Here is a 25,848-nt window from a genome sequence, read left to right on the forward strand (position 1 = left end):
TTGAATTAATCAAACTCTTGCCTTGATACCGAAATGCATTTCTTTCAAAGAGGTTTGGTCTACTAGAGTAAACATTACCAAATGGCCCAGGAGATGATTAACAAATTGGTAGGAGGCATGGAAACCTTGAGAACCTAACAATATTAGATAATCAATGATTAAAATGTATCATTATGCTGGTGAGATGGTAAATGCGGCAGTCACTTTGGAAAAGTTTGGCAGTGATACAGCAATCCCACTCAAGGGAACTGAAAACTTATGTTCATGCAAAAATTGCATATGAGATCTGACAATTAAATTCGTGGACCCATCCCAGAAAAAGTGCTCCATACCTCATTGCTGAGTATCACTATGGTCACCTTCAAAGAACTCCCCTTGGGAAGCTCTGCACTGACGCCAGCGCCTAGTCCACCCTTCAAAGCAGTTTTGGAACTCTTTTTCTAGAATGGTCATCAGAACTGTCGTCGTATGACCCTTGATGTCCTGAATGTCATCTGAATGTCTTCCTTTCAATATTTCCTTTATCTTCAGGTAAAGAAAGAAGTCATTGGAGGCCAGATCAAGTGAGTAGGGAGGGTTTTGCAATACAGTTATTTGTTTACTGGCTAAAGACTCCCTCATAGACAGTGCCATGTGAGCTGGTACATTGTCGTGATACAAGAGCCATGAATTGTTGGTGAAAAGTTCAGGTTGTTTTCATCTAACTTTTTCATGCATCCTTTTCAGCACTTGCAAATAGTAAACTTGGTTAATGCTTTGTCCAGTTGGTACAAATTCATTACAAATAATCTCTCTGATACCAAAAAAGGTTAGCAACATAGTTTTGACTCTTTTCTTTCTTTTTTTTTAAATTTTATTGGGGAAGGGGAACAGGACTTTATTGGGGAACAGTGTGTACTTCCAGGCCTTTTTTCCAAGTCAAGTTGTTGTCCTTTCAATCTTAGTTGTGGAGGGCGCAGCTCAGCTCCAGGTCCAGTTGCCATTTCTAGTTGCAGGGGGCACAGCCCACCATCCCTTGTGGGACTCGAGTAATTGAACTGGCAACCTTGTGGTTGAGAGCCCACTGGTCCATGTGGGAATTGAACCGGCAGCCTTTGGAGTTAGGAGCACGGAGCTCTAACCACCTGAGCCACCGGGCCGGCCCAGTTTTGGCTTTTGATTTGGACTGATGGAACTTTTTTGGTCGTGGAGAATCAGCTGACTTCCACTGTGCACTTTTGCTTCCACTGTGCACGTCTTGTTTCAGGGTCGTATTAGTACACCCATACATCATCACCAGTGATAACACGGCCCAAAACATCATCTCACCTCTCCAAAAGGTCTTGGCAAACTTTGACTCTCCTTTACTTTTGTTCATTGCTGAGCTCCTTTGGGACCATTTTTTCAGACACCTTTCTCATACCAAGAGTTTCAGTTAAGATTTTCCTAACTGTTTCTCTATCGATGTTTACTTAGTCTGCTATGCTTCTCACAATCAGCCGACGTTTTGATGCACAATTTGACAAATTTTTGCAATGTTTTCATCAGTTCTGCTCATTACTGGTTTACCTGACCTCTCTTCATCACTGACACGTTCTCTCCCCTCAGAAAAACATTTAATCCATTTGAACACTGCTGTTTTCTTCATGGCACTATCCCCATAAACTTGGACTAACATGTCCCTGATTTCGCTTCTACTCTTGCCAAGTTTAACAAGAAATTTAATGTTTGTTTGTTGCTCTAATTCAAGCTCAGACATTCTCGCGACGGCACACAAAAACACTCAACAACAATAATGAACACCACTCAGCAAGACACTGCCACACGTCCACATGAACACAGCTATGAGACACTGATATATGAAGGTTATGAAACCTTACCGAGCTTTGTAAAGTGCTGCCAATGTAAGCGCAGGATGGAAAGTTCATGAAGTTAATTGTCAGACCTTGTATATTCATAGCAGTACTACAGAAAGTGGAAACAATGCAAATGTCCATCAAGTGATGAATGGATAAACAAATCTGGTATAATGGATTATCAGGCAGCCATAGAAAGGAATGAAGTACTGAAACATGGATGAACCTTGAAAATATTATGCTAATTGAAAGAAGTCAAGCACAAAAGGCCCCAGGTTGTATGTTGCCATTTATTATGAAGTGCTCAGCATATGCAAATGCATAGAGACAGACAGCATATTAGTGTCTGTCAGGGACTAATGGATACGGAGTTTCACTATGGGGTTATAAATGTGTTCTGGAATTAGATGGTGATGATGGTTGCACAACTTTGTGAATATGAAAAGCAATGAATAGTATACTTTTAAAAGGGTAAATTTTATGATATATAAATTACATCTCAGTAAAGCTGTTATTTTAAAAAGTATAATTAAGACAGTGGTCTCTAGCAAGGAGAACTCTAACCCTGACTTGAAATACCTCCAGTGTTATACCTTCCTCAGCTCTGCTTAATGATTTTGCTACAACAAACATTATCTTTATGCCCTTTCCTAGCAGGTCTTACTCAATTGAATCTCCAAGCTGCCAGGAAACAAGACTGGGGACTTCTGCAATCAAATAGTAATGCTATCATCTTTACTGGAAAGCTTACACAGGACCCAATAAGCAGTATGAAGGCTGGAAGAAAGGAGGAAAGAGACGCCAGGGGAAAGCTAGACAATGCTCAGTACTCTTCTTTTGGTATGCCTGCTCTTCCTTTTCCTGAGTCATGATAGGCAGGATGTGGGACACTAGTTCCAGGTTTCCTCCATGCCTGGTTGAGTCACGCATGCTGCTGCTTGGACAAACTCTGCTGACCCACTGGAGTAGGTGTATGGCCCTGGGTAGACCGTCCCTACATAGGAGCTCTTCAGAGACAAAGAGTGTGTGCCGACACCCCATGTTTATGGAAGCTAAAGAGAACATAGTTTAGAAACCCAAGAAAAATACGTCACTTTTACCTGAGTTTGGATAAACATCTGTATGAAGATGTGGACAGCTTTCAGAACAGGCTGTCCTTATTGATGGCTGAATTTTGAGAAACAATTTCAGATTTAAACCTTTTATTGTGATGATGCAAGACATTACAAAACAACAGCACACATATGGTAAAACAGCTTTTCAATAATACTGCTGGGATGATTATATTCACTGAGAATGTACCACTTGCTGGCTCCACATCTCAGCACTTGTAAGCATGTCCCCAAGAAGCTTTCTAATAACCTTTGTGGAGACGTACCTTGCCCAAGGTCATGTAGCCAAAGTGGGCATAAAAGCAGTCATTCTAATCCCAGAGACCATTCTCTGCTAAGACTCCACACTACCTTATAGGTGTGGAAAACTACTAAACATTTCCCAAGGTTAGTTCACTGAATTTCAGGAAAACACTTTTCAAATTGTAGATAGTTGGAAAAACTAAAAAAAGGAAATAAACACACATCTGAAATAAAGCCTTTTGCACTACTCCTTTGAATTACTGTTTAAATTTACATAATTGTGTAAGATAAATTTGTAACTCTGGAATGCCTCACATTTTATAGGATACCTCCTACGTATATATATATTTTAAAAGTCTTTCCTAATCTCAACTCTGTTCTCAAGATTTGGAATATAAAAATATTTCCTAGCACAACTTTCTATAAATTACTTCTTTGCACATTTCTGTGCTGCCTTATCAGGAAATTACACATACACACGCAGTTGCATTGGAAATAAGGAACTTCTGCAACATGTTGCTATCTGGAACTTTGCAAACAGTTCTTGGTCTTTTCTCACGTCCCAGGTAATATCTATTATTTCAAAAGTATCACATGATCTACTCACTCACCAGTGTAGAGGTAGGAACACTCACATTTCCACACAAAATCTGTCACCCCATATATATATATAGTTTTTTAAACTGTGTTCTTCCAGGACCCATCAGCTCCAAGTCAAGTATATGTTTCAATCTAGTTGTGGAGGGCGCAGCTCACAGTGGCCCCTGCGGGGATCGAACCAGCAACCTTGTTGTTAAGAGCACTGAGCTCTAACCAACTGAGCTAACCAGCCACCCCATCCCATATTTCTTGATATATACAATTTTGTTTTAACCAAACATTATTACAAGTGTGCTCTGATACTTGAAAAAAAAAAGCTTGCCTCCTTACAATCTATTCTATTATCACAACTTCATATATCAAGTAGCCTCCCTTTATACATATTTTTTCAAAGACTGAACCTGTTAGTTATATCAAAATAATTTACATTGGCATGTCAAATAATAAAGAAGAAAACACAAACTACCCTTTACCAAGTGACTAGGCTCCAACTTAATTAATAAACCAACCTGTACCTGCTGCATTAATGGCTTCAGGAAGAAAACAATGATGATAGAAAGACAGCAGCACAGGACTTTTTCCACCTACTACTTGGGCAGGAAGCAAGGCTAGCACCCAGTTCTAAAACTCATTTCTTAGTATACGAGGTCTTTCTGAGCATACGCGAACTTGCCACCATGTGTTTACATTGGCAGCACTACTAACAGCTCGGTAAGGTTTCATGACCTTGGTATACCAGTGTCTCACAGCTGTGTTCATGTGGACATGTGGCGGTGTCTTGCTGAATGGCGTTCATTATTGTTGTGTGTTTTTGAGTGCCATAGCAAGAATGTCTGAGCTTGAATTAGAGCAACAAACAAACATTAAATTTCTCGTTAAACTTGGCAAAAGTGGAAACGAAATCAGGGACATGTTAGTCAAGTTTATGGGGATAATGCCATGAAGAGTAACAGCAGTGTTTAAGTGGATTAAATGTTTTTCTGAGGGGAGAGAACGTGTCACTGATGAACAGAGGTCAGGGAGGCCAGTAATGTGCAGAACTGACGAAAACATTGCAAAACTTGTCAAATTGCGCATCAAAATCGTTGGCTTATTGTGAGAAGCATAGCAGACTAACTAAACATCAATAGCGAAAGTTAGGAAAATCTTAACTGAAGCTCTTGGCATGAGAACAGTATGTGCAAAAATGGTCCCGAAGGAGCTCAGCGATGAAAAAAAAGCAGAGTCAAAGTTTGCCAAGTCCTTTTGGAGAGGCAAGATGATGTTTTGTGCTGTGTTATCACTGGTGATGAAGCATGGGAGTACGAATATGACCCTGAAACAAGACGTCAAAGTGCAAAATGGAAGTCAGCTGATTCTCCACAACCAAAAAAGTTCCGTCAGTCCAAATCAATAGTCAAAACTATGTTGCTAACCTTTTCTGATATCAGAAAGATGATTCATAATGAATTTGTACCAACTGGACAAACTGTTAACCAAGTTTACGATTTGCAAGTGCTGAAAAGGCTGCATGAAAAAGTTAGATGAAAACGACCTGAACTTTTCGCCAACAATTCATGACTCTTGCATCATGACAATGTACCAGCTCACATAACACTGTTTGTGTGGGAGTTTTCAGCCAGTAAACAAATAACTGTATTGCAACACCCTCCCTGCTCACTTGATCTGACCCCCCAGTGACTTCTTTCTTTACCTGAAGATAAAGGTGTCGCATCCAGCACAACACAGGCAGTGAGAGAACGAGAAAGGGTGGCGAAGGGTTAAGAAAGAAACAGAAATCAAGAAAGTTATGAAACAGGGGCCAAGGGTCTCCCAGCCTCAAAGGACTGAGAGCCCCGAATCAAGCCACCTTGTGGCTTTTATCAATGTTCACACAAGGAAGTAGCATTGTTTTCTCCACAGTCTGTGAGTCTCATACATCATACCAGAAAACTGATTCAAACCAATCACCCTTGACTGCAAACAGCTGGAATTGAAAGTCCCGTGATGTCTTAACAATTATGGTATGTGCCTCCCCAGGGTCAAATCCTTTATGCTGAAACTTATTGATAAGAATGGAAGGAAAACTGATGTTATCACATCATTGACTCCCCAAGCAGGTTGCGGGAAGGAATATAGCCACAGAGGCAGAAGCTCTCCTTAGCCGGGGGAAGGTGGTGGGGGCTGTGCCCCCTTTTATTGACCTTGTGAATTCTTATGGTGGTCCCCACATGGTTCTGCCTGGCTTAGGTTGTTCCTTCCATAAGGAATCTTACCTGTCATTGGTTGATCTTTTGGGGGCCAAACAGAGAGACATGAGGTGTAAGCACAAAGGTGAAGCAAAGTCCCTGAAAAGCATCAGTCTCACAGACTCTCCTTTCTTTAGGGGTAGGTACGAGGGGACAGATGGTTAGGCTGCTGCGTGACAACATAAAGGAAATATTGAAAGGAAGACATTCGGATGACATTCTGGATATAAAGGGTAACACGATGACAGCTCTGATGGCCATTCCAGAAAGAATTCCAAAACTGCTCTGAAAGTTGGACCAGGCGCTGGCTTTGGTGCATAGCTTCCCAAGGGGAGTTCTTTGAAGGTGACCATAGTGATATTCAACAATGAGGTATGGAACACTTTTTCTAGGGTGAGTTCACAAATTTAATTGTCACACCTCATATGTCTCATCGGAGCAGCGACCTGCAGTGGGGAGGTTCTCATGCCTTCCCCCAACCTCCATCCCACCTCAGTCAAAGAGAGTAACAGAAGGGAAGGGATAATGGTTTATTTCTCAATCAAGCACTGGGCACCACATCCCATAACCCCCAACCACACCCTATATACCATCAAGGTAGACTATGTATGCTTCAAGATGTTGTAATACAAGCAGAATTTGCTGTAGAGCCATTTCAAAGTGGGTACAGAGTAAAATATTTACTGTTCATGAGCTTTATTTCCTCCTCTAATTTAAATGGATAAAATATTTGCTCTGAGAAGTTATTTTGAGGATTACACATATACACAGCATGGTGTATGGCATATGAAAAATGGTAGCTCCACCCAAGTGACTCCTTTTACATTTTCCTGTTTCCCTTGGTGCCCCAGTGAATGTCATTTACCATCAAGCAGATTTGAAGCAAAGCAACTAAATATATAAGGAAATGAATAAGTAGTTGAAGTCTTAGAGTATAAATCCTGGTCATAATTTGTATGCTTGGGACTAAGATCTCAAATTTCAGAAAATACTTCCTCTAAAATAAAAATAAAGGTCATGATCTCTATCTTCAATTAGAATCACTAATAAAATTAGTTGACAGTTCACAGTAACAAAGACACTCTGGAACAAAGTGATTAAGGAAACAATAATTAGGAAAATAGATTTTATCTTCTTAAAATGTAACTATTCCAAAGTGTTTTTTTTTTACAGTTTATTTTACCTTACAAAATACTCTGTTAAAAAGATCACAATCTAGATTATTAGAACCCATGTTATTAGAAGAACTTACAAGGAGATACTTCAATTGTGGTGTGGATGAAAAAACGGGGTTCTATGGAAAGAAATCTCACAGGTGATGAGATCATAAATTCCTCACTGGGCAGGGTATGGTGGGTACTCACACCGCAGGCATATAACTTCTTTAGTGAAAGGCTTATCTTTGCCTTAAGCAACTCTGTCCATTGTTTCTGTGGTCTAGGTTAACACACCTTTGAATAAGCCATAACTACCCTCAAGAGAGAATACAATCTTGTTAACTATCCTGTAATCCAATCCCTGCCTTGCCTACTCCCACCTCCATGTAACCTCCCTTACATTCCCTCTTTAATTTCAAATGTATAAAAGAAGCTGCAAAACTGCTTCTCCAGAGCATTTGAGATCTTGCTCCCCAGCACTGTCATTAGTTTTGCTCAAATAAACTCGTATAAAAATTATCAGGGTGGCTGGTTAGCTCAGTTGGTTAGAGAGTGGTGAACTTGGGTTGTTAGAAAAGAAAAAGCGTTATATTAAATAGCTACATTGTAAACATTTACCAATTCCTTCTTTTTTAAACTTTTATTTGTTTTAAGTGTGTTTTTCCAGGACCCATCAGCTCCAAGGCAAGTAGTTGTTTCAATCTAGTTGTGGAGGGCGCAGCTCACAGTGGCCCATGTTGGGATGGAATTGGCCACCTTGTTGTTAAGAGCACCACGCTCTAACCAACTGAGCTACCTGGCCGCCTCTACCAATTCCTACTTGATGAAATAAGGTTGAAAGGTTCCTCTCCATTTCCAATGCTACTACCAAAAATCTGTGCATTTATCTCTACTGGAATTTAGGAAAGAACTGTGAACTTGATCTCTGCTTTGAGATTTTTCTTTCCAATGTATTCTATGCACTGTACTAAATTAATCTTCCACTGTGGAAGACTGATAGAATAGGGTTGGAGCTCCTTCAGAGCCTCATTCCAAGGTAACTGCCATCACGTGACCTATCTGGCAGTTCCCTGGAAAATGCTATTCACGAGGATTTTCTTTATCTGACCTCAGAACTCACCCACTGGGTACTGCCTGTGCTCCACCATAACAGCCACCCCCATCCCTGGCATTTATATCAGTGTCAACTATTTAAACATCTCTGCTGCCTAGGGAGGCAATAACAGGATAAAGTTCTAAAACATATAGACCTGTGAATCTAGGAGACCACACATGTACAGGGCTATGCACAGGCTCATGAAAGACCTGAGAAGCCCATAAACTCTCACCTATGGGTGACCTTGAGCAACATACAAAAAAGATCATGCACCATAACCAAATGGGATTTATCACAGAAATGCAAGGTTGGTTGAATATTTTAAGTCAATCAATGTAATACACCATATTAATAAAATACAGAACAAAAACCATGATTATCTCAACAGACACAATCCAACTACCTTTCATAATAAAAACACTCAAACTAGGAACAGGAGGGAACTGATGCAACCTAATAAAGGGCATCTATAAAAAATATGGATCTTTGACAAGCTCATGTCAAAAAAAGTAATTGCGACTTCCGGAAAAATGGCGGTGTGAGGTGAGCCTCTGTAAAGCTCCCCTGGAATTTACAAAGAATCGAACAACAAAAACTCCACAAAGGACTCCCTGCACAGCAGACAGGCGACACGAAGAGGCCCACTACCGACTGAAATCACCTACAGGTGGGAGATTCGCGCGAGTGAAGGGAGGAGGAAAGGGAGAGGCACGCGGAGACGGAGCCGCGCGAGCGCAGGATGCAGACCTAGCTTAGTGCGCCGAGCTCGCTGCTTCCCGGAACTACCGCAGCTGCGGGAGAGGGAAGAACTCGGATTGCTAGGGCTCCGCTTATGGCCCACAGGGCTGAGGGGACAGCATATAACACGGCTGAACCCAACGCTCACGGCAGAGACCTCGGAGAAAAGACTGAGGGAAAAAGGCTGAAAACGGTGGTTTAAGCCCGCACTGCCGAGCAGAGAACAGAGCCTTGGGCACTGACACTGGCCGCCCCCTCCCTCCCCTCCCAGAGGTCGCCCCGCCCCCACCTGCCCGGTGCTAGAAGCGAAACAGTAGCAGTGTCAGATCAAAACAACAGAAAATTTGCTGTTTTGAGAACTGTGGACCGCAGACACAAATTCACAGCCCAACTAGTTCCAGCAAAGGGGAGAGAGCTGTGGAAGCAGGACCGGTTGTGGTGGTGGTCGCCGCCATTGCTCTGGGCCACCTCTCACAACTCACCGCGCCCCTGACCCCACCTATCAGGGCGGATCACTGCAGGAGTAAACAGAACTGCTGAAATATACGGGCTCTGAATCAGGAGCTGGAAGAGCTTTGGAACATCAAAAGCTCTCCACATACCCACCGGGACACTGCGCCCTGTGACCCAGATGAACTATTAACAGAGGAGAAGCTCGTCTCCAAGGGAATCCCCCCATTGTGTGAGAAGTTGGAATAGTGCAGAGAAAACATAGCACTATTGTGTGGGGGAAGAAAAATAAGCTGCAGTTGGAGAAATAATAAAACATTCTACCAACAAGTACTGGCAAACAAAAGAAAGACCGCTTTCTATCAACCTGTTGCAGAAGTCACTCCTGTAGATGTCTAGGAAGAGAAATAGTAAACCGGTAATCGCCATGAATAACCAAGGCAACAAGATAGCTCAGAAAGAAAGTGAAAAATCTCCAGAGAAGGCACTTAAAGATACAGAAATATGTGACTTAAATGACAGAGAATTCAAGATTGCAGTTCTGAAAAAACTCAACGAGATACAAGAAAACACAGATAGGCAGTTAAATGAACTCAGAAACTCAATCAAAGAACAGCATAAGCATTTTACGAAAGAGATTGAAATCTTAAAAAAGAACCAAATAGAATTTCTGGAGATTAAGAACTCAATAGAAGAAATTAAGAATGAAATAACCAGCTTAGGTAGTAGAGTTGACCAGATGGAGCAAAGAATCAGTGACATCGAAGATAGAAACCTGGAAATGACACAAATAGAAGAAGAAAGAGACTTGAGACTTAAAAGAAATGAAAGAACTCTACAAGAACTTTCTGACTCCATCAGAAAGAGCAATATAAGAATAATGGGCATACCAGAAGGAGAAGAAAGAGAGAAGGGAACAGAGAATATATTCAAACAAATTGTCGATGAGAACTTCCCAAATTTGTGGACAGAACTGGACCCTCGAATCCAAGAAGCAAATAGAACACCTAGTTACCTCAATCCCAACAGACCTTCTCCAAGGCACATTGTATTGAAGCTGTCAACGACAAAGAAACAATCCTCAAGGCAGCCAGGTAAAAGAAGACGGTAAATTACAAAGCAAAGCCCATTAGATTATCATCAGATTTTTCAGCAGAAACTCTACAAGTCAGGAGGGAGTGGAACCAAATATTCAAACTATTGAAAGAGAGAAACCATGAGCCAAGAATAATATATCCAGCAAAGATATCCTTTAGATATGAAGGAGGAATAAAGACCTTTCCAGACATACAGAAGCTGAGGGAATTTTCTAATACACGACCTGCACTACAAGAAATACTAAAGGAGGCTATTCGACCACCATCAACAGGGACAATTTGTGGCAACCAAAACTCAAAAAGGGGGAGAGTAAAGGCCTGAACCGGAATATGGGAATGGAGAAAGTAAGCGTGCTGAAGAAAATGGAATACTCTAAATATCAAACTTTCTTTTACATAAACTTAAGGGTAACCACTCAAAATAAATCCAGAATTGAAATATATACTGAAATAAAAGAAGAAACAGAGGGAAACATCATAGAATACCACCACACAGAAATAATAGACAACAACAAAAAGGCAAAGAAACAATGGAGACACAGCCTTACCAGAAAACTAAAGATAGAATGACAGGAAATCCTCACATATCAATAATCACCCTAAATGTAAATGGACTGAACTCACCAATAAAAAGGCACAGAGTAGCAGATTGGATCAAAAACTAAACCCAACCATATGCTGTCTCCAAGAGACACATCTCAGCTACAAGGACAAGCATAGACTCAAAGTGAAAGGGTGGAAATTGACACTCCAAGCAAATGGTACCCAGAGAAAATCAGGTGTAGCCATAATGATATCAGATGAAACAGACTTCAAGGTGAAAAAGATAACAAGAGACAAAGATGGACATTTCATAATGGTGAAGGGACTGTACAACAAGAAGACATAACAGTCATCAATATTTATGCCCCCAATCAGGGAGCACCGAAATACACCAAGCAACTACTAACAGAACTAAAGGGAGAAATTGACCAAAACACAATTATACTAGGGGACTTAAATACATCATTGACAGCTATGGATAGATCATCCAAACAGAAAATAAATAACGAAATAGTAGCCCTAAATGACACATTAGATGAAATGGACATAATTGACATTTATAGAGCACTTCATCCTAAAACATCAGACTATACATTCTTTTCTAGTGTACATGGAACATTCCCAAGGACAGACCATATATTGGGAAATAAATCAGCCTCAACAAATTAAAGAAAATTGAAATCATACCATGCATATTCTCTGATCACAAGGCTTTGAAATTGATATCAACTGTAAAAAGAAAGCGGGAAAACACACAAATACATGGAGATTAAACAACATACTTTTAAAGAAGGACTGGGTCAAAGAAGAAATTAGAGGAGAGATCAAAAGATACATAGAAACAAATGACAATGAAAATACATCCTACCAAAATTTTTGGGATGCAGCGAAAGCAGTTTTAAGAGGGAAATTTATCTCATTACAGGCCTATCTCAAGAAACAAGAAAACTCCCAAATAAATAACCTCATGTTACACCTTAAAGAACTAGAAAAAGAAGAACAAGTAAAACCCAAGGTCAGCAGAAGAAAGGAAATAACAAAAATTAGAGCAGAACTAAATGAAATAGAGAACAAAAAGACAATAGAAAAATTAATATGACAAAGAGCTGGTTCTTTGAAAAGATTAACAAAATTGACAAACCCTTGGCTAGACTTACTAAGATAAAAGAGAGAAGACACTGATTAACAAAATCAGAAACGTAAAAGGGAAGTTATCACGGACACCACAGAAATACAAAGGATCATCCAAGAATACTATGAAGGACTATATGCCACCAAATTCAACAACCTAGAAGAAATGGACAAGTTCTTAGAAACATATAGCCTTCCAAGGCTGAACCATGAAGAACTGGAAAATCTAAACAGACCGATCACCAGTAACTAAATTGAATCAGTCATCCAAAACCTTCCCAAAAGCAAAAGTCCGGGACCAGATGGCTTCACTAGTGAATTCTACCAAACCTTCAAAGAGGATCTAATACCAATTCTGCACAAACTCTTCCAAAAATTGAAGAAGAGACAGTACTCCCTAACTCATTTTATGAGGCCAACATTACCCTGATACCAAAACCTGGTAAGGACAGCACAAAAAAGAAAACTACAGACCAATATCTCTAATGAATACCGATGCAAAAATCCTAAATAAAATTCTAGCAAATCGAATACAACAATGCATTAAAAAGATTATTCATCACGACCAAGTGGGGTTCATCCCGGGAACAAGGATGGTTCAACATACAAAATCCATCAATGTGATACATCACATAAACAAAATAAAGGACAAAAATCATATGATTATATCAATTGATGCAGAAAAGCATTTGACAAGATACAACATCCATTTATGATTAAAACACTTAATAAAATGGGTATAGAAGGAAAATACCTTAACATAATAAAGGCCATATATGACAAGCCCTCTGCTAATCTCATAATTAATGGAGAAAAACTGAAGCCCTTTGCTCTACGTTCAGGAACACGACAGGGCTGTCCCCTATCACCTCTGCTTTTCAACATAGTGTTGGAAGTCCTTGCCAGAGCAATCAGGCAAGAGAAAGAAATAAAAGGCATCCAAATTGGGAATGAAGAAGTTAAATTATCACTCTTTGCAGATGACATGATGCTATATATAGAAAACCCTAAAGACTCCACCAAAAAGCTATTAGAAATAATCAACGAATACAGTAAAGTTGCCGGCTACAAAATGAACGCACAAAAGTCCATTGCCTTCCTATATACTAACAATGAAATCTCAGAAAAAGAAATACAAAAAAACAATTCCTTTTGCAATTGCAGCAAAAAGAATAAAATACCTAGGAATAAACTTAACCAAGGATGTAAAAGACCTATATGCTGAAAACTATAAGACATTTTTGAAAGAAATTGAAGAAGACACAAAGAAATGGAAAGACATTCCGTGCTCATGGATTGGAAGAATCAACATAGTTAAAATGGCCATATTACCTAAAGCAATATACAGATTCAATGCAATCCCCATCAAAATCCCAATGGCATATTTTAAAGAAATAGAACAAAAAATCATCAGATTTGTTTGGAACCACAAAAGACCCCGAATAGCCAAAGCAATCTTAAGAAAAAAGAACAATAATGGAGGTATCAGACTTCCTGACTTTGGCTTCTACTACAGAGCTACAATAATCAAAACAGCATGGTATTGGCAGAAAAACAGACACATAGACCAATGGAATAGAATTGAGAACCCAGAAATAAAACCACATAAATATGGACAGATAATTTTTGACAAAGAAGCTAAAAATATACAATGGAGCAAAGACAGCCTCTTCAATAAATGGTGCTGGGAGAATTGGATAGCCACGTGCAAAAGAATGAAACTGGACTGCTATTTGTCACCATGTACCAAAGTTAATTCAAAATGGATCAAAGACTTAAGCATAAGACCTGACACAATAAACTGCATAGAAGAAAACATAGGTACTAAACTTATGGACCTTGGGTTCAAAGAGCATTTTATGAACTTGACTCCAAAGGCAATGGAAGTAAAAGCTAAAATAAACGAATGGGACTATATGAAACTTAAAAGCTTCTGCACAGCAAAAGAAACCATTGACAAAATAAAGAGGCCACCAACTGAATGGGAGAAGATTTTTGCAAACAGTGCCTCCGATAAGGGCTAGTATCCAGAATATACAAGGAACTCATGCAACTCAACAACAAAAAACAAACAACCCAATTGAAAAATGGGCAGAGGACTTGAAGAGACATTTCTCCAAAGAGGACATACAAATGGCAAATAGACATATGAAAAATGCTCAACATCACTAATCATCAGAGAAATGCAAATCAAAACCACAATGAGATATCACCTCACCCCAGTCAGAATGGCTATCATCAACAAGACAAATAATAACAAATGTTGGAGAGGCTGTGGAGAAAAAGGAACCCTCATACACTGTTGGTGGGAATGCAGACTGGTGCAGCCGTTATGGAAGGCAGTGTGAAGGTTCCTCAAAAATTACGAATAGAATTGCCATATGACCCAGCAATCCCTCTCCTGGGTATCTACCCATAAAATCTGAAAACATTTAGAGATAAAGACACGTGTGCTCCAATGTTCATTGCAGCTTTGTTTACGGTGGCCAAGACATGGAAACAACCAAAATGTCCTTTGATAGATGAATGGATAAAGAAGTTGTGGTATATATACACAATGGAATACTATTCGCAGTAAGAAAAGATGATATAGGAACATTTGTGACAACATGGATGGATCTTGAGAGAGTAATGCTGAGCAAAACAAGTCAGACAGAAAAAGCAGAGAACCATGTGATTTCACTGATATGTGGTATATAAACCAAAAACAACAAAAGAACAAGACAAACAAATGAGAAACAGAAACTCATAGACACAGACAATAGTTTAGTGGTTGCCAGAGGGTAACGGGGGCGGGGGGTGGGGGGTGGGAGATGAGGGTAAGGGGGATAGAATATATGGTGATGGAAGGAGAACTGACTCTGGGTGATGAACACACAATGGGATTTATAGATGATGTAATACAGAATTGTACACCTGAAATCTATGTAATTTTACTAACAATTGTCACCCCAATAAATTTAATAAAATAAAATTAAAAAAAAAATGTAGCTAACATCATACTTAATGGTGAAAGACTAAATACTTTCTTTCTTATCAGGAACAAGGCAAGTATTTCTACTCTCTTCGCTGCTATTCAAGATTGTACTAGAGGTTCTAAACAGGCAATAAGGCAAGAAAACGAAATAAAGACCACCCAGATTAAAAAAAAAAAAAAAAAGAAGTAAAACTATTGTTATTTGCAGTTGACATGGGCTTGTATACTGAAAATCCTATGGTATCCACTCAAGAAACTATTGGAGCTAATAAACAAGTACAGCAAGGCTGCAGGATATAGGATCAACATACAAAAACCAATTGTTGTCTGTACATTTGCAAAGAACAATCTGAAAATAAAAGTAAAACAATGCTAGTTACAATAGGATAAAAGAATAAACTACATAAGTATAAATTTAACAAAACTGTAGGACTTGTACAGTGAAAATTATAAAAAATTGTTGACAGAAATTAAAGACCTAAATAAATGGAAAGATCCCATGTACATAGATTAGATGTCTTAATATTGATTGTTAGCATGACAGTATTCCTCAAATTGATCTACAAATTCAATACCACCCCTTTCAAAATTTTAATGCCTTATTTTTTTGAAGAAATGGACAAGCTGATCCTAAAATTCATACGAAAATGCAAGGAACCCAGAATAGCCAGAACAATACGAAAAAGAAGAACCAAATTCTTTTAATTTCAAAACTTACAGCAACGCTACAGTAATCAAGGTTTTGCTTACATAAGGATGGACATACCTATCAATGGAATACAATTGAGAGCCCCAAAATAAATCCATGCATCACGCATACACAGTGAACTGATGTTTGACAAGAACACACAATAAGGATAGTATCTTCAATAATAGAGTAGGGACAACCAGATATCCATATGCAAAGGAATGAAGTTGGACCCTTAACTCTCACCATACACAAAATTAACTCAAAATGGATCACAGACCTAAATTAAGAGTGAAAGCTATAGGGCGACCAGTTAGCTCAGTTGGTTAGAGCGCTGTGCTCTTAACAACAAGGTTGCCGGTTTGATCCACACATGGGCCACTGTGAGCTGCGCCCTCCACAATTAGACTGAAACAACTACTTGGAGCTGATGGGTCCTGGAAAAATACAGTTAAATAAATAAAAGTTAAAAAAAAATTCTGTACAGGTTTGGGCGTTCTTATGTTCCCAATGTTTATTATGCTTACATACTGAGTATGTAGATCGCAAGTTTGCAAGTTTATCTGTAAGAAAATTATTTAATTAACAGGTTCAATATTCCTTTAAAGGAAAAATGTTCAGATGGAAAAAATACATATGTGTACAAAGCTAAAAATAAAAGCCTACCATCCTAACTCTGAAAGGGAAAGGAATAACCTCAAACCTGAAGCGTCTTAAAGGTTATTTAGTCTAGTCCTTTCATTTTCAGACAAATCAGGGCAACTGGTATTGGCAGCATAGCCAGTAGTATAATCCAGGTCTATTGATTACAAGTTAAGACTACTTCCACTATATACAGAGTGTTCATTTGGGTGCCCTCAAATTAAATTAGAGAACACCATAGCAGCAAAATAAGGGTGTGTGTGTGTATGTGGGAAGTATAAATACATAAAAAATTCTGTAAAAAGTAATGTCAAAAGAAAGATACATCAGAACACAAAAACAACACATACGCAATATTAACAGCCAAGAAAAATTGATGTTCAAGTACTGATTACCAGATGAGGGGATACAATCTTGAAAAAAGAGTTGCTTATTTAAACTTCATTTACTGTTTTACATGCTTCCCTGTACAATTGTTGAAAAGACAATAAAGAACCCTCCTGTTAAAAGACAATAGAAAGATTTAATTTTAAATTAAAATACTAATGGTAAGAAACGCTGGCAGAAAGAAAATAAAACCCATAGGGAAACATAAAATGTACTTCTAAACTGATTAAGGGCTTGAATTAATAACATGCGCTTCTTTAGGAGCAGCTTCCTTTTGCTTCTTTGAGCATCCTTGGTTTAAAGAGTTAGTACATTCTCTTTCAGTGACATTTTATTCTCCTTGCAGAAACTTTGGTGAACCCACCAGGAACAATTTTTTTCAAAATCATGGAGTGATCCTTAAGAATGTCCCCTGTAAAAGAAGGTTTTCAACCACAGCAATTAGCAAAGAGATTCTGGACATATGAAATGGTGACCTTTTAAATTTTTTCCTAAATAGATTAATTTAGTTTGCATATATCCATATAGAACTTTTAAATCACAAATATATGGCATGAATACATGCACATTGAAAAAGAAATCAAACTGATATGGGAGAGCTCCGTCTCTACAAAAGTTTTAAACCTCCCTCACTATAACTAAAGATTGCTCCTTAGCCTGAATCACAGAATGTCTCTCAGGTAACTACTTAAAAGCCTGTGACTTCCCAACATCGCCCAAGCCATTCCGGACCCTCCAGGCCAGTATAGTTGTTAATTGTAATAATTGAAGCCTAATGTTCCTTCCAACCCATTCTGGGCCCACTCCTGGACAACTGATACCACTTAAATGACTAGTTGAATGGCCACACGCTCTATAGAGCTAACAATTTTATTAATTAAAATATATTTTTCCTCATTCAGGGGCTTTGGGGATGCAGAGGATACCCCAGCAAAATTGCCAGTCTCAGCCAAGGAAGCCAATGCGGTCCTCCAGGCAGATCTCAGGACCCCTTCCTCTTATCTGAGGTCAGATAGGGTGAGAGTTCAATGAATCCCCCAATAGGTAGGGACAGCTCTATGTCCCTGCCCAGCAGGAAGCAGATACAGAAGAACAGACCTCCTGTCCTCAACTTCCCATAGAAATTTCATGGGGATCACGTCTCTCAAGGGGAAAACAAGACAGGCAGAGATAGACATCAGGTCTCTGCACTGCTGCCCAAAAGACCTCCCTTCACTGTCCAAAACTTCCCCTTTTCATTTTAAACAAATGGGTACAAGACACCCAACTAGATCAAATGGGCTACTCACACCTGCACAGTTTAAAAAAGATGAGGTAATGATACAGGAGAGTTAGCATGTCCCTAGATAGACAGGGAGGTCCCTGGTGGAATAAACAAAAGACCGCCATATCCTAAAACTTCAGGTTTTGAAATCATTCCTTTGCTTCAAGATATAATGTAACAAGCCCCTGAGATTAATCATAAAATTCCTTTTGGCCTGACAAACGGAGCTGATCTGATAGATAAGAGTGGGTTACTTTGCTAATTCCTTTAGGATGGACAAGCAGAACAAACCTGGTAAATGAATTTCATTAGAAGGTGTCAGTTCCCTTCTTCAAACAAGTCCCTTCTTCAAACAGCTCCTCTTCCCCAAGCAGGCAAGGGAAGGTATAAAAGTAAGAGTTTTTGCCTCAATCATGGGGCACCCCCCATTCGGGACCCCCTCCCGCTCGGGAGCTGCAACCTCTTGTCAATAACCTATCCTCTTTTTAAAAACTTTTTGCCTCTCCCTGGTCCATGTTTCCATTCTTCAGCTTCACGAGACATGATCCTGGCCCACACTCATAAACTGCCAGCAGATCCAACATCACCTACATCAGTAATAGCTTCTTGTCAATCACAGGTATCAATCAGGTGGTCCCACACCCAGAAAGGAACCACCCATTCTAGAGAAAAAGGGACAAATCTACAAGTCTTCACCAGTCAGCCCTGTTTTGAGCCCGGGCTTTTGACCCTTTAGGCCTTTTTGTCTTTTGAGCCTCTTCTTTTGCTCGGCCTGCTCCAACTCTAAACTCTTTGGAGTGTACTTTTTCTCCTAACAAAGCCACCCTGGGCCCCTGAGCCATTCTCTATTGCTCGGGACTGCTTCTATTTCTTTGAAGTGTACTATCTCTCCTAATAAACAAGTCTTTCGGCTCTTTATTTCTGTATCTCATTTAATTCTTTGCTCCAGACGCCAAGAACCTGGACATCGCGCTGAGAAGGCCTCACTCTCTGGTAACAAACAATATAGGGGCCTATAGGATAATACATAATGATCTCTCCTTCCTACCTCTTTTTATCCCAGCATCACTGTAACCATGCTTAACAGTTTGGTGTGTGTCCTCCCATACGCCTCCGCCCCCTTTTTTTTTTTTTATTAGTTTCAGGTGTACAAAACAATGTTAGACATTTACACCCCTCACAAAGTGATAACTACCTCCCCCATCTATTACCCCTCTGGTATCGTATACAGCTGTTACAATTCCATTCACTCTATTCCCTGTGCTGTACTCCACATCCTGTGAATATCTATCTATCTATCTATCTATCTATCTATCTATCTATCTATCTATCTATCTATCTATCTATCTATATAATTATAGTTGGATATTCCATATTATTCAGCTTCAGCTTCAGGTGTACAGCACAATAGCAGACATCTACACAGTCTATGAAGTGGTCTCCCTAATAAGATAAGTGTCCATCTGACCCCATACAAAATCTTTACAACATTATTGATTATATTCCCCCAAATGGTGACTTTTTTGAAAAGGGAAAATCAAAGGAAGGAAATTACCTACTGAAATTTCTTACCCAAGGAGAGCTCTTACCACCATATATTTCCTGTTAAAGGAGTATCTGAAATGACTCCTCAGTGATAACCCTAATACAGCCCAGTCAACATGTGTTGAACAATTCCTAATGATTCCCTCTACTGCACTTCTGTACACTCTGGGTCATACTCAGCTGGAAGGAATGCAAGGGTCTCCATGGGCGACTGAACACCCTGGTGCCCACTGCCCAGTCACACTGGACGGTGAACCTGGGCCAATACCTTCACCTCTGTTTCAGCCCTCCTCCATAAGATGGGGGTGAGAGCAGAGTCTATACACAAGAAATACGATGGTGAGCAAGACACAGCTCCTGCCTTCCAGAGCCTAATGATCACAAGCTAGTCTGAAATCCTGGCCACTAGTCTTCCCATCGACGTCAACCTTTACTGATTGTCCATACCATGCAAAGGGGTGCAACAATGACCAAAACAAGGTCTGTATGTCTATTAGTGTGACTCAGAGCTAGGCAATGGGGCATATGGTGCAGGCCAGTGTGGGGGACCCATCCCAAGGCTCCTCATGCAAGTGCTGATGTTTGCATAATTACAAAAATAACTGGATCTATTCAAATTTAAGCCTGTGGTGTCACTCTTATTTACAATAAAATATACCTCTTTGGTGGCAATCCCACACAGCCTTGGGCACAGGCACTGAAGTGAGCAGCACTATGATCACTGGGCACACTGGTGGAGAAGGGGAGGACAAACCAGCAGTGACTGCTGCAGGAGACAAAGGAGACAGTGCCAATTGAAGGTAGAAGCCCTAATGAAGGAGTACTGAAGACTGGTCTGTGATGGAAAGGTGGGGCTTAAATACGGCCCAAGAGAAAATAAAAGTGTTCTAGGCCTAGGGAATGGTGCATACTCCAGTGGTGGGTCCAAAGGCCACAAGTACAGTGGCTAGGGATTGGGCTGAGGTCTTCTAAGGGACTTTCTTTTCTTGACCATTAGGTTAGTTTTTGAGCCCGTTGACCAAGCTTGGCTTATAGTATAAAATTTATCAGTATTTTCTGTTACCATGGAAACAAAAGCTGATATTTAAACAATAACTATTTATTGGATCATTCTTTGAAATGGGCACCTCCCTCCCCAAGTGCCCAACCACTTATTCTATCCTTAAAGCTGGCCAGACAGCAGTGCTCTCCTCATCTTCATACCTTCTCCCAAGGGAGGATTTTAGACAATGGAGCCTGTCCTCTGTCCCTTCCTCATTGTAGTCTTTAGCCCCAGGCCTTTCCTGTTCTCTCCAGGGTTCCTAAATGTTAATCCACTCTCTGAGGCTCTCTCAAAGATGGCTGCTATCAGCCCATAGCACTTGCCCACTGGTGCCTTTTTGGGTCTCCTCCTGGGCTCTCCTGCTGGTCTATGAACTCTTGGAGGAAGTGGTCTATTTTACACTCTTGGCATCTGCCACGGCTCTCACTAGAGCTGTCTGTAGGTATCAGAAATTCAAAATCAATTGGTTCTTCCCTCAGTGCTGCGAAAGTTTCCAAACTTGTAGCCCTGTTCCAATCTCTCTCTTTTCTTTATGTCAAATCTATTACAAGTTCAACAGTAGGATAATCTTAACTTCACTTTCATTTTTATTACCTCTTCTCTCAAAAACTCATAGTGGCCCTAATTTTCTCTTGGAGAAATATAGAATCCCTAATAATAGGATTTCAGGCTTTATCTAGCTGACTTTATATCTCAATATACTTTGGTCTAGGTTAAATCCCCAAAATCCAGCACATAGTTCAATTCTCCAGCAACTAGCCAGGGGCATAGCACAAAGAGGTACAAAATATTTATAGATTAAATAAGTGAATTATCTTTTCTTTCTTTATTTTTTATAAACTTAAGCTATTTATTTATTTATTTATTTATTTATTTATTTATTTTATTTTATTTTATTGGGGAAGAGGAACAGGACTTTATTGGGGAACAGTGTGTACTTCCAGGACTTTTTTTTCCAAGTAAAGTTGTTGAACTTTCAATCTTAGTTGTGGAGGGCGCAGCTCAGCTCCAGGTCCAGTTGCTAGTTGCTAGTTGCAGGGGGTGCAGCCCACCATCCTTTGTGGGAGTCGAACTGGTAACCTTGTGGTTGAAAGGACACGCTCCAACCAACTGAGCCATCCGGGAGCTCAGCGGCAGCTCAGCTCAAGGTGCCGTGTTCAATCTTAGTTGCAGGGGGCGCTGCCCACCATCCCTTGTGGGACTCGAGGAATTGAACTGGCAACCTTGTGGTTGAGAGCCCACTGGCCCATGTGGGAATCGAACCGGCAGCCTTCGGAGTTAGGAGCAAGGAGCTCTAACTGCCTGAGCCACCAGGCCGGCCCCTCTTTTTTTTTAAAAAGATTTTATCGGGGAAGGGGAACAGGACTTTATTGGGGAACAGTGTGTACTTCCAGGACTTTTTCCAAGTCAAGTTGTTGTCCTTTCAATCTTAGTTGTGGAGGGTGCAGCTTGGCTCCAGGTCCAGTTGCCATTGTTAGTTGCAGGGCAACTAACAGCCCACCATCCCTTGCATGAGTCGAGGAATCGAACCGGCAACCTTGTGGTTGAGAGCCCATTGGCCCATGTGGGAATCGAACCAGCAGCCTTCGGCGTTAGGAGCATGGAGCTCCAACCGCCTCAGCCACAGGGCCGGCCCCTTGAATTATCTTTTCAATAAACCCTCTTTCTTCCTCTTTTGCATACATCTTTCCTAATCCTACTTTTATGTCTTCACAGATAACGTTTTACCAATTTGAGGAGAACTTTTCATTCTGCCAGATCAAGATATTTAAAGCATTTGTTTTCACTCACTTCTTTCATGAAACCTTCTGAGATCAGTCAGTTAAGATCTAGTCACTTAAAGCATCAACTGCTCTAGTACTTGTGCCTACCTAGAGCTAACGGATTTATTAATTAAAATCTATTTTTCCTCATTCAGAGGCATTGGGGATGCGGAAGATGCCCCAGCAAGGTTGCCAGTTGCAACCAAAGAAGCCAACGCACTCTTCCAGGTGGATCTCGAGACCTCTTCCTCTATCTGAGATAATAATTTGTTTTGAAGGAATATAGCTTCCAAAAGAACAAAAATTTTAAATATTTATTTGGATGATTACATGCCAAATAAAGTTAAATATATAAGATAAAGAAATTAATCCAAATCTCAAAAAAAAAAGCATCAGATATTAAGTCACAACTTAAAAAAGGAGTGGCTTCCAAAAGTTTGTAAATGAATGAATTTGAATACTCAGTACATTTCCCATGGGAAAAAAAATGTCCTATTCAGTGTAACCCACAAAAACTAGATTAAATATTAGGTACACATATAGATGTAAAGCACAGTGATAAAAGAAGATGAACTTTATAGAGCAAAAGATTCCTGGATTCCAGATCTGGCTCAGTCATTCACCAGTAGTATTTCCATAATAAATTATGTCCCACAATCTCCAGCAAGAAATGTCTTCCAGAGTGGAGCAGTATCCCTTTGGCTTGAGGCACACCAGGAAACCTGACAGTCCAAGCAATACTGTCGCCACATGGCAAGGCTCTCCTGAGACGGGGAGCCTACTTGTATCCTGGTGTGCTCAGGTGGGAGGATCATGTGTAGAGTTCATGTGAAGGAAGACAAATGCTGTCAGGTCAAGGCCAGGGTAGTGATATCTGTAACATAACTATACTTCGTCTTTTCAGATGTTCGTGATTCTGAGGACTAAAATGAGATGCAGCCTAGTAAGGATAAGGTTCATTAGACCCAGTGAAGCTTTTCGCCTGGGTAGGTATGCTTTCCAAATATCTGGGTGATACCCCCATCCAGCCCCAGTCTATAAAGCAATTACAACATAGCCACCTTTTTATGAACAACATAGCCACCTTTTTATAAAAGCATTTGTTACAAGACAAATCTATATGGGTTAATAATATATTCTTGTATCTACCCAGTGCTGACACGGGATCGGTCTATGAGATATACATCTTATAGACAAGCAAGCTTTTGGGCAGAGTCATAACTCATCTCAGAGACATATGAAAGAAACATGAAACACAGAGTTGAGGCCCATGGAAAAGCTGACAGTCTATAGAAGTCAGTCAGGAGGAATGCTCAGTAAATGTTCACAATTTAGAATAATGACTAGAACGGTCATTATTGAAAGATGCTATCAATAACAGATTCAAAATCAGAATACCATATAGTCATAATGGGTTTTTTCTCCCTTGAATACTGTTATAAACTCACATATTACTATAATTAAACAAAACATTAACATAAAGAGAGTGAAAACAACACACTATTTGAGGAAAGAGGTTATAATAAGATTCAGAAAATCCCAAATTCACGGTTTACATTAATTGTCTATATGACTGGATAGTTCCATTAAAAATGTTTCTTCTTTCCTTAATTCATGGATGATTATTGTAACAGCCACAGTTTGGGCCAGATTTATGCACTATTCTATCTCTGTCTATCCAAAACATTTTAGGGTGAGTGCCGTGAAACTTGACAGAGAACAAATCTTTCTTACTATGGAAAGCAAAATTATGTCAACGTAACAGAGTTTTGCTTACACTTATAAGATGCCTTTTCACTAAAGTATATTTTCAGTTACATAAGCTAACTCATACAAGCTGTCTTATTGTTAGAGTTAAGAAAACATACAGAAAACACATTTTTTAGAATTAAAGCACACGTAACATTTTAAAGTATTAATTTTAATACAATTATGAATCAGTAAACATGTATAATTGTTTTTCTTGTCAATTATCATTTTTCCTCCAGAGGTACCTTATGGGTTCCACTTAACGCCTGACCTTGTTTTGCAGGCAAACTCTAAGATCCTAGTTTATCATCTTTAAAAATAAAATTAGAGATAAAAGACTAATAAAAGAACTAGCCATTGTAACAAACTGGATGCTATTGCAGTGTGTCCTCACCTTCCTCTGGTGGCCTTGCATAGAATCTTCATTCCCGTCAGGCTGCAGGACTTCCCTTCCAACTCTCTGTCCTTCAAGATGGTGCCCTCTGAGTGCACTTCACTGAACATTCCATAGGCATCTTGCACAAGAAAAGAGACTCTACAAAAAAATATTCACATTTCTTCTTTTAGGAAGCAGTTTTTGATTTAATACAGAGATCAGGATTTCTTTCTCCTTCACTAGAAATCCATTGAAATCACCTTTCTAAGTGAATGAATCAGGGTAAATGAAGTTGAATTCAAACATGCACTTTTTAGATTTGTTCATGCAGGTGTTTGATCACTATTCAGAAAATACAGGAGACAGAATTCTCTTTTGGCGTAAAACTAAACCCTAAGCCAAATGAGGTTTAAAATCACACGAAGAAGACCATCCTTTCAAGTTAAATATATTACCATTGCCCAGAAACATTCTCTTATCCTGTCTGGCATAATAGGTAACATATTTTGTATGAATGCTCAACACTGAGGAAAGCTTCGGTGTAACATTACGGTGAGAATAACAATCAGAGGCTTTATCTGAGAAGGTACATATTTACAGACATGCATATCCCAGCAGGATGAAAACCAGTGTCCCAGCTAGCAGCAACCTAGAGACTTATGGATATCCAGTGTCACGATGGGATGCCTCCCAATTTTTAAGTTCAAAGGGTAGTACTTATAAAAACCTATTTATGTTTGAATTCCCAATCTTCTCACTTCAGAATTCAGGTAAATGTCTTATTTATCACAAAATGACACATTCTCAGAAAACATTTCCTGGAGCCTAAAAAATATTTAGTAAATACCACCAAATAGACTATGAAGAACAAAACTATTTTAAAGATGGGGATATAAAAGAAAGTGCATGTTGGAAAAGAACACATAACAAACAAATAAACAATGAACAAAGGAAAGGTATATCTGAAGGTATGAACCTTATACACTGCCTTGGCAAAAGGGAGTAGATTACTAGTCTAGATTTCCTGATTAAGTCTCCCAGATCCACATGTCCCCCCCGGTTTGCAAGAGAATCATAAGAAGTGAAAAAAGTCAGACGGAAAAGGACAAGAATCATACGATTTCACTCATATGTGGGATATAAAACAAAGTAACAAACAGACAAAACAAACAAACAAACAAACAA

At 39.6% G+C, this 25,848-nt stretch overlaps 1 protein-coding gene across 6 annotated transcripts in view; it reads right to left on the reverse strand.

Annotated features, from left to right (window-relative positions):
• Positions 1–25,848, reverse strand: part of SPIDR (scaffold protein involved in DNA repair) — a 565,282-nt gene that overhangs the window by 50,687 nt on the left and 488,747 nt on the right. For 5 of the 6 annotated variants that reach the window (XM_019716799.2, XM_074319015.1, XM_074319014.1 and 2 more), the window contains one exon: positions 24,682–24,822. The exons of the other annotated variant lie outside the window; for it this stretch is intronic. In XM_019716799.2, coding sequence (XP_019572358.2) covers positions 24,682–24,822 — 141 coding nt within the window. The remainder of the gene's footprint in view (positions 1–24,681; positions 24,823–25,848) is intronic. 6 annotated transcript variants of the gene reach the window in all.

This window comes from Rhinolophus sinicus, linkage group LG14 (genome assembly GCF_036562045.2).
Source record: "Rhinolophus sinicus isolate RSC01 linkage group LG14, ASM3656204v1, whole genome shotgun sequence".
Lineage (NCBI taxonomy): Eukaryota > Metazoa > Chordata > Mammalia > Chiroptera > Rhinolophidae > Rhinolophus > Rhinolophus sinicus.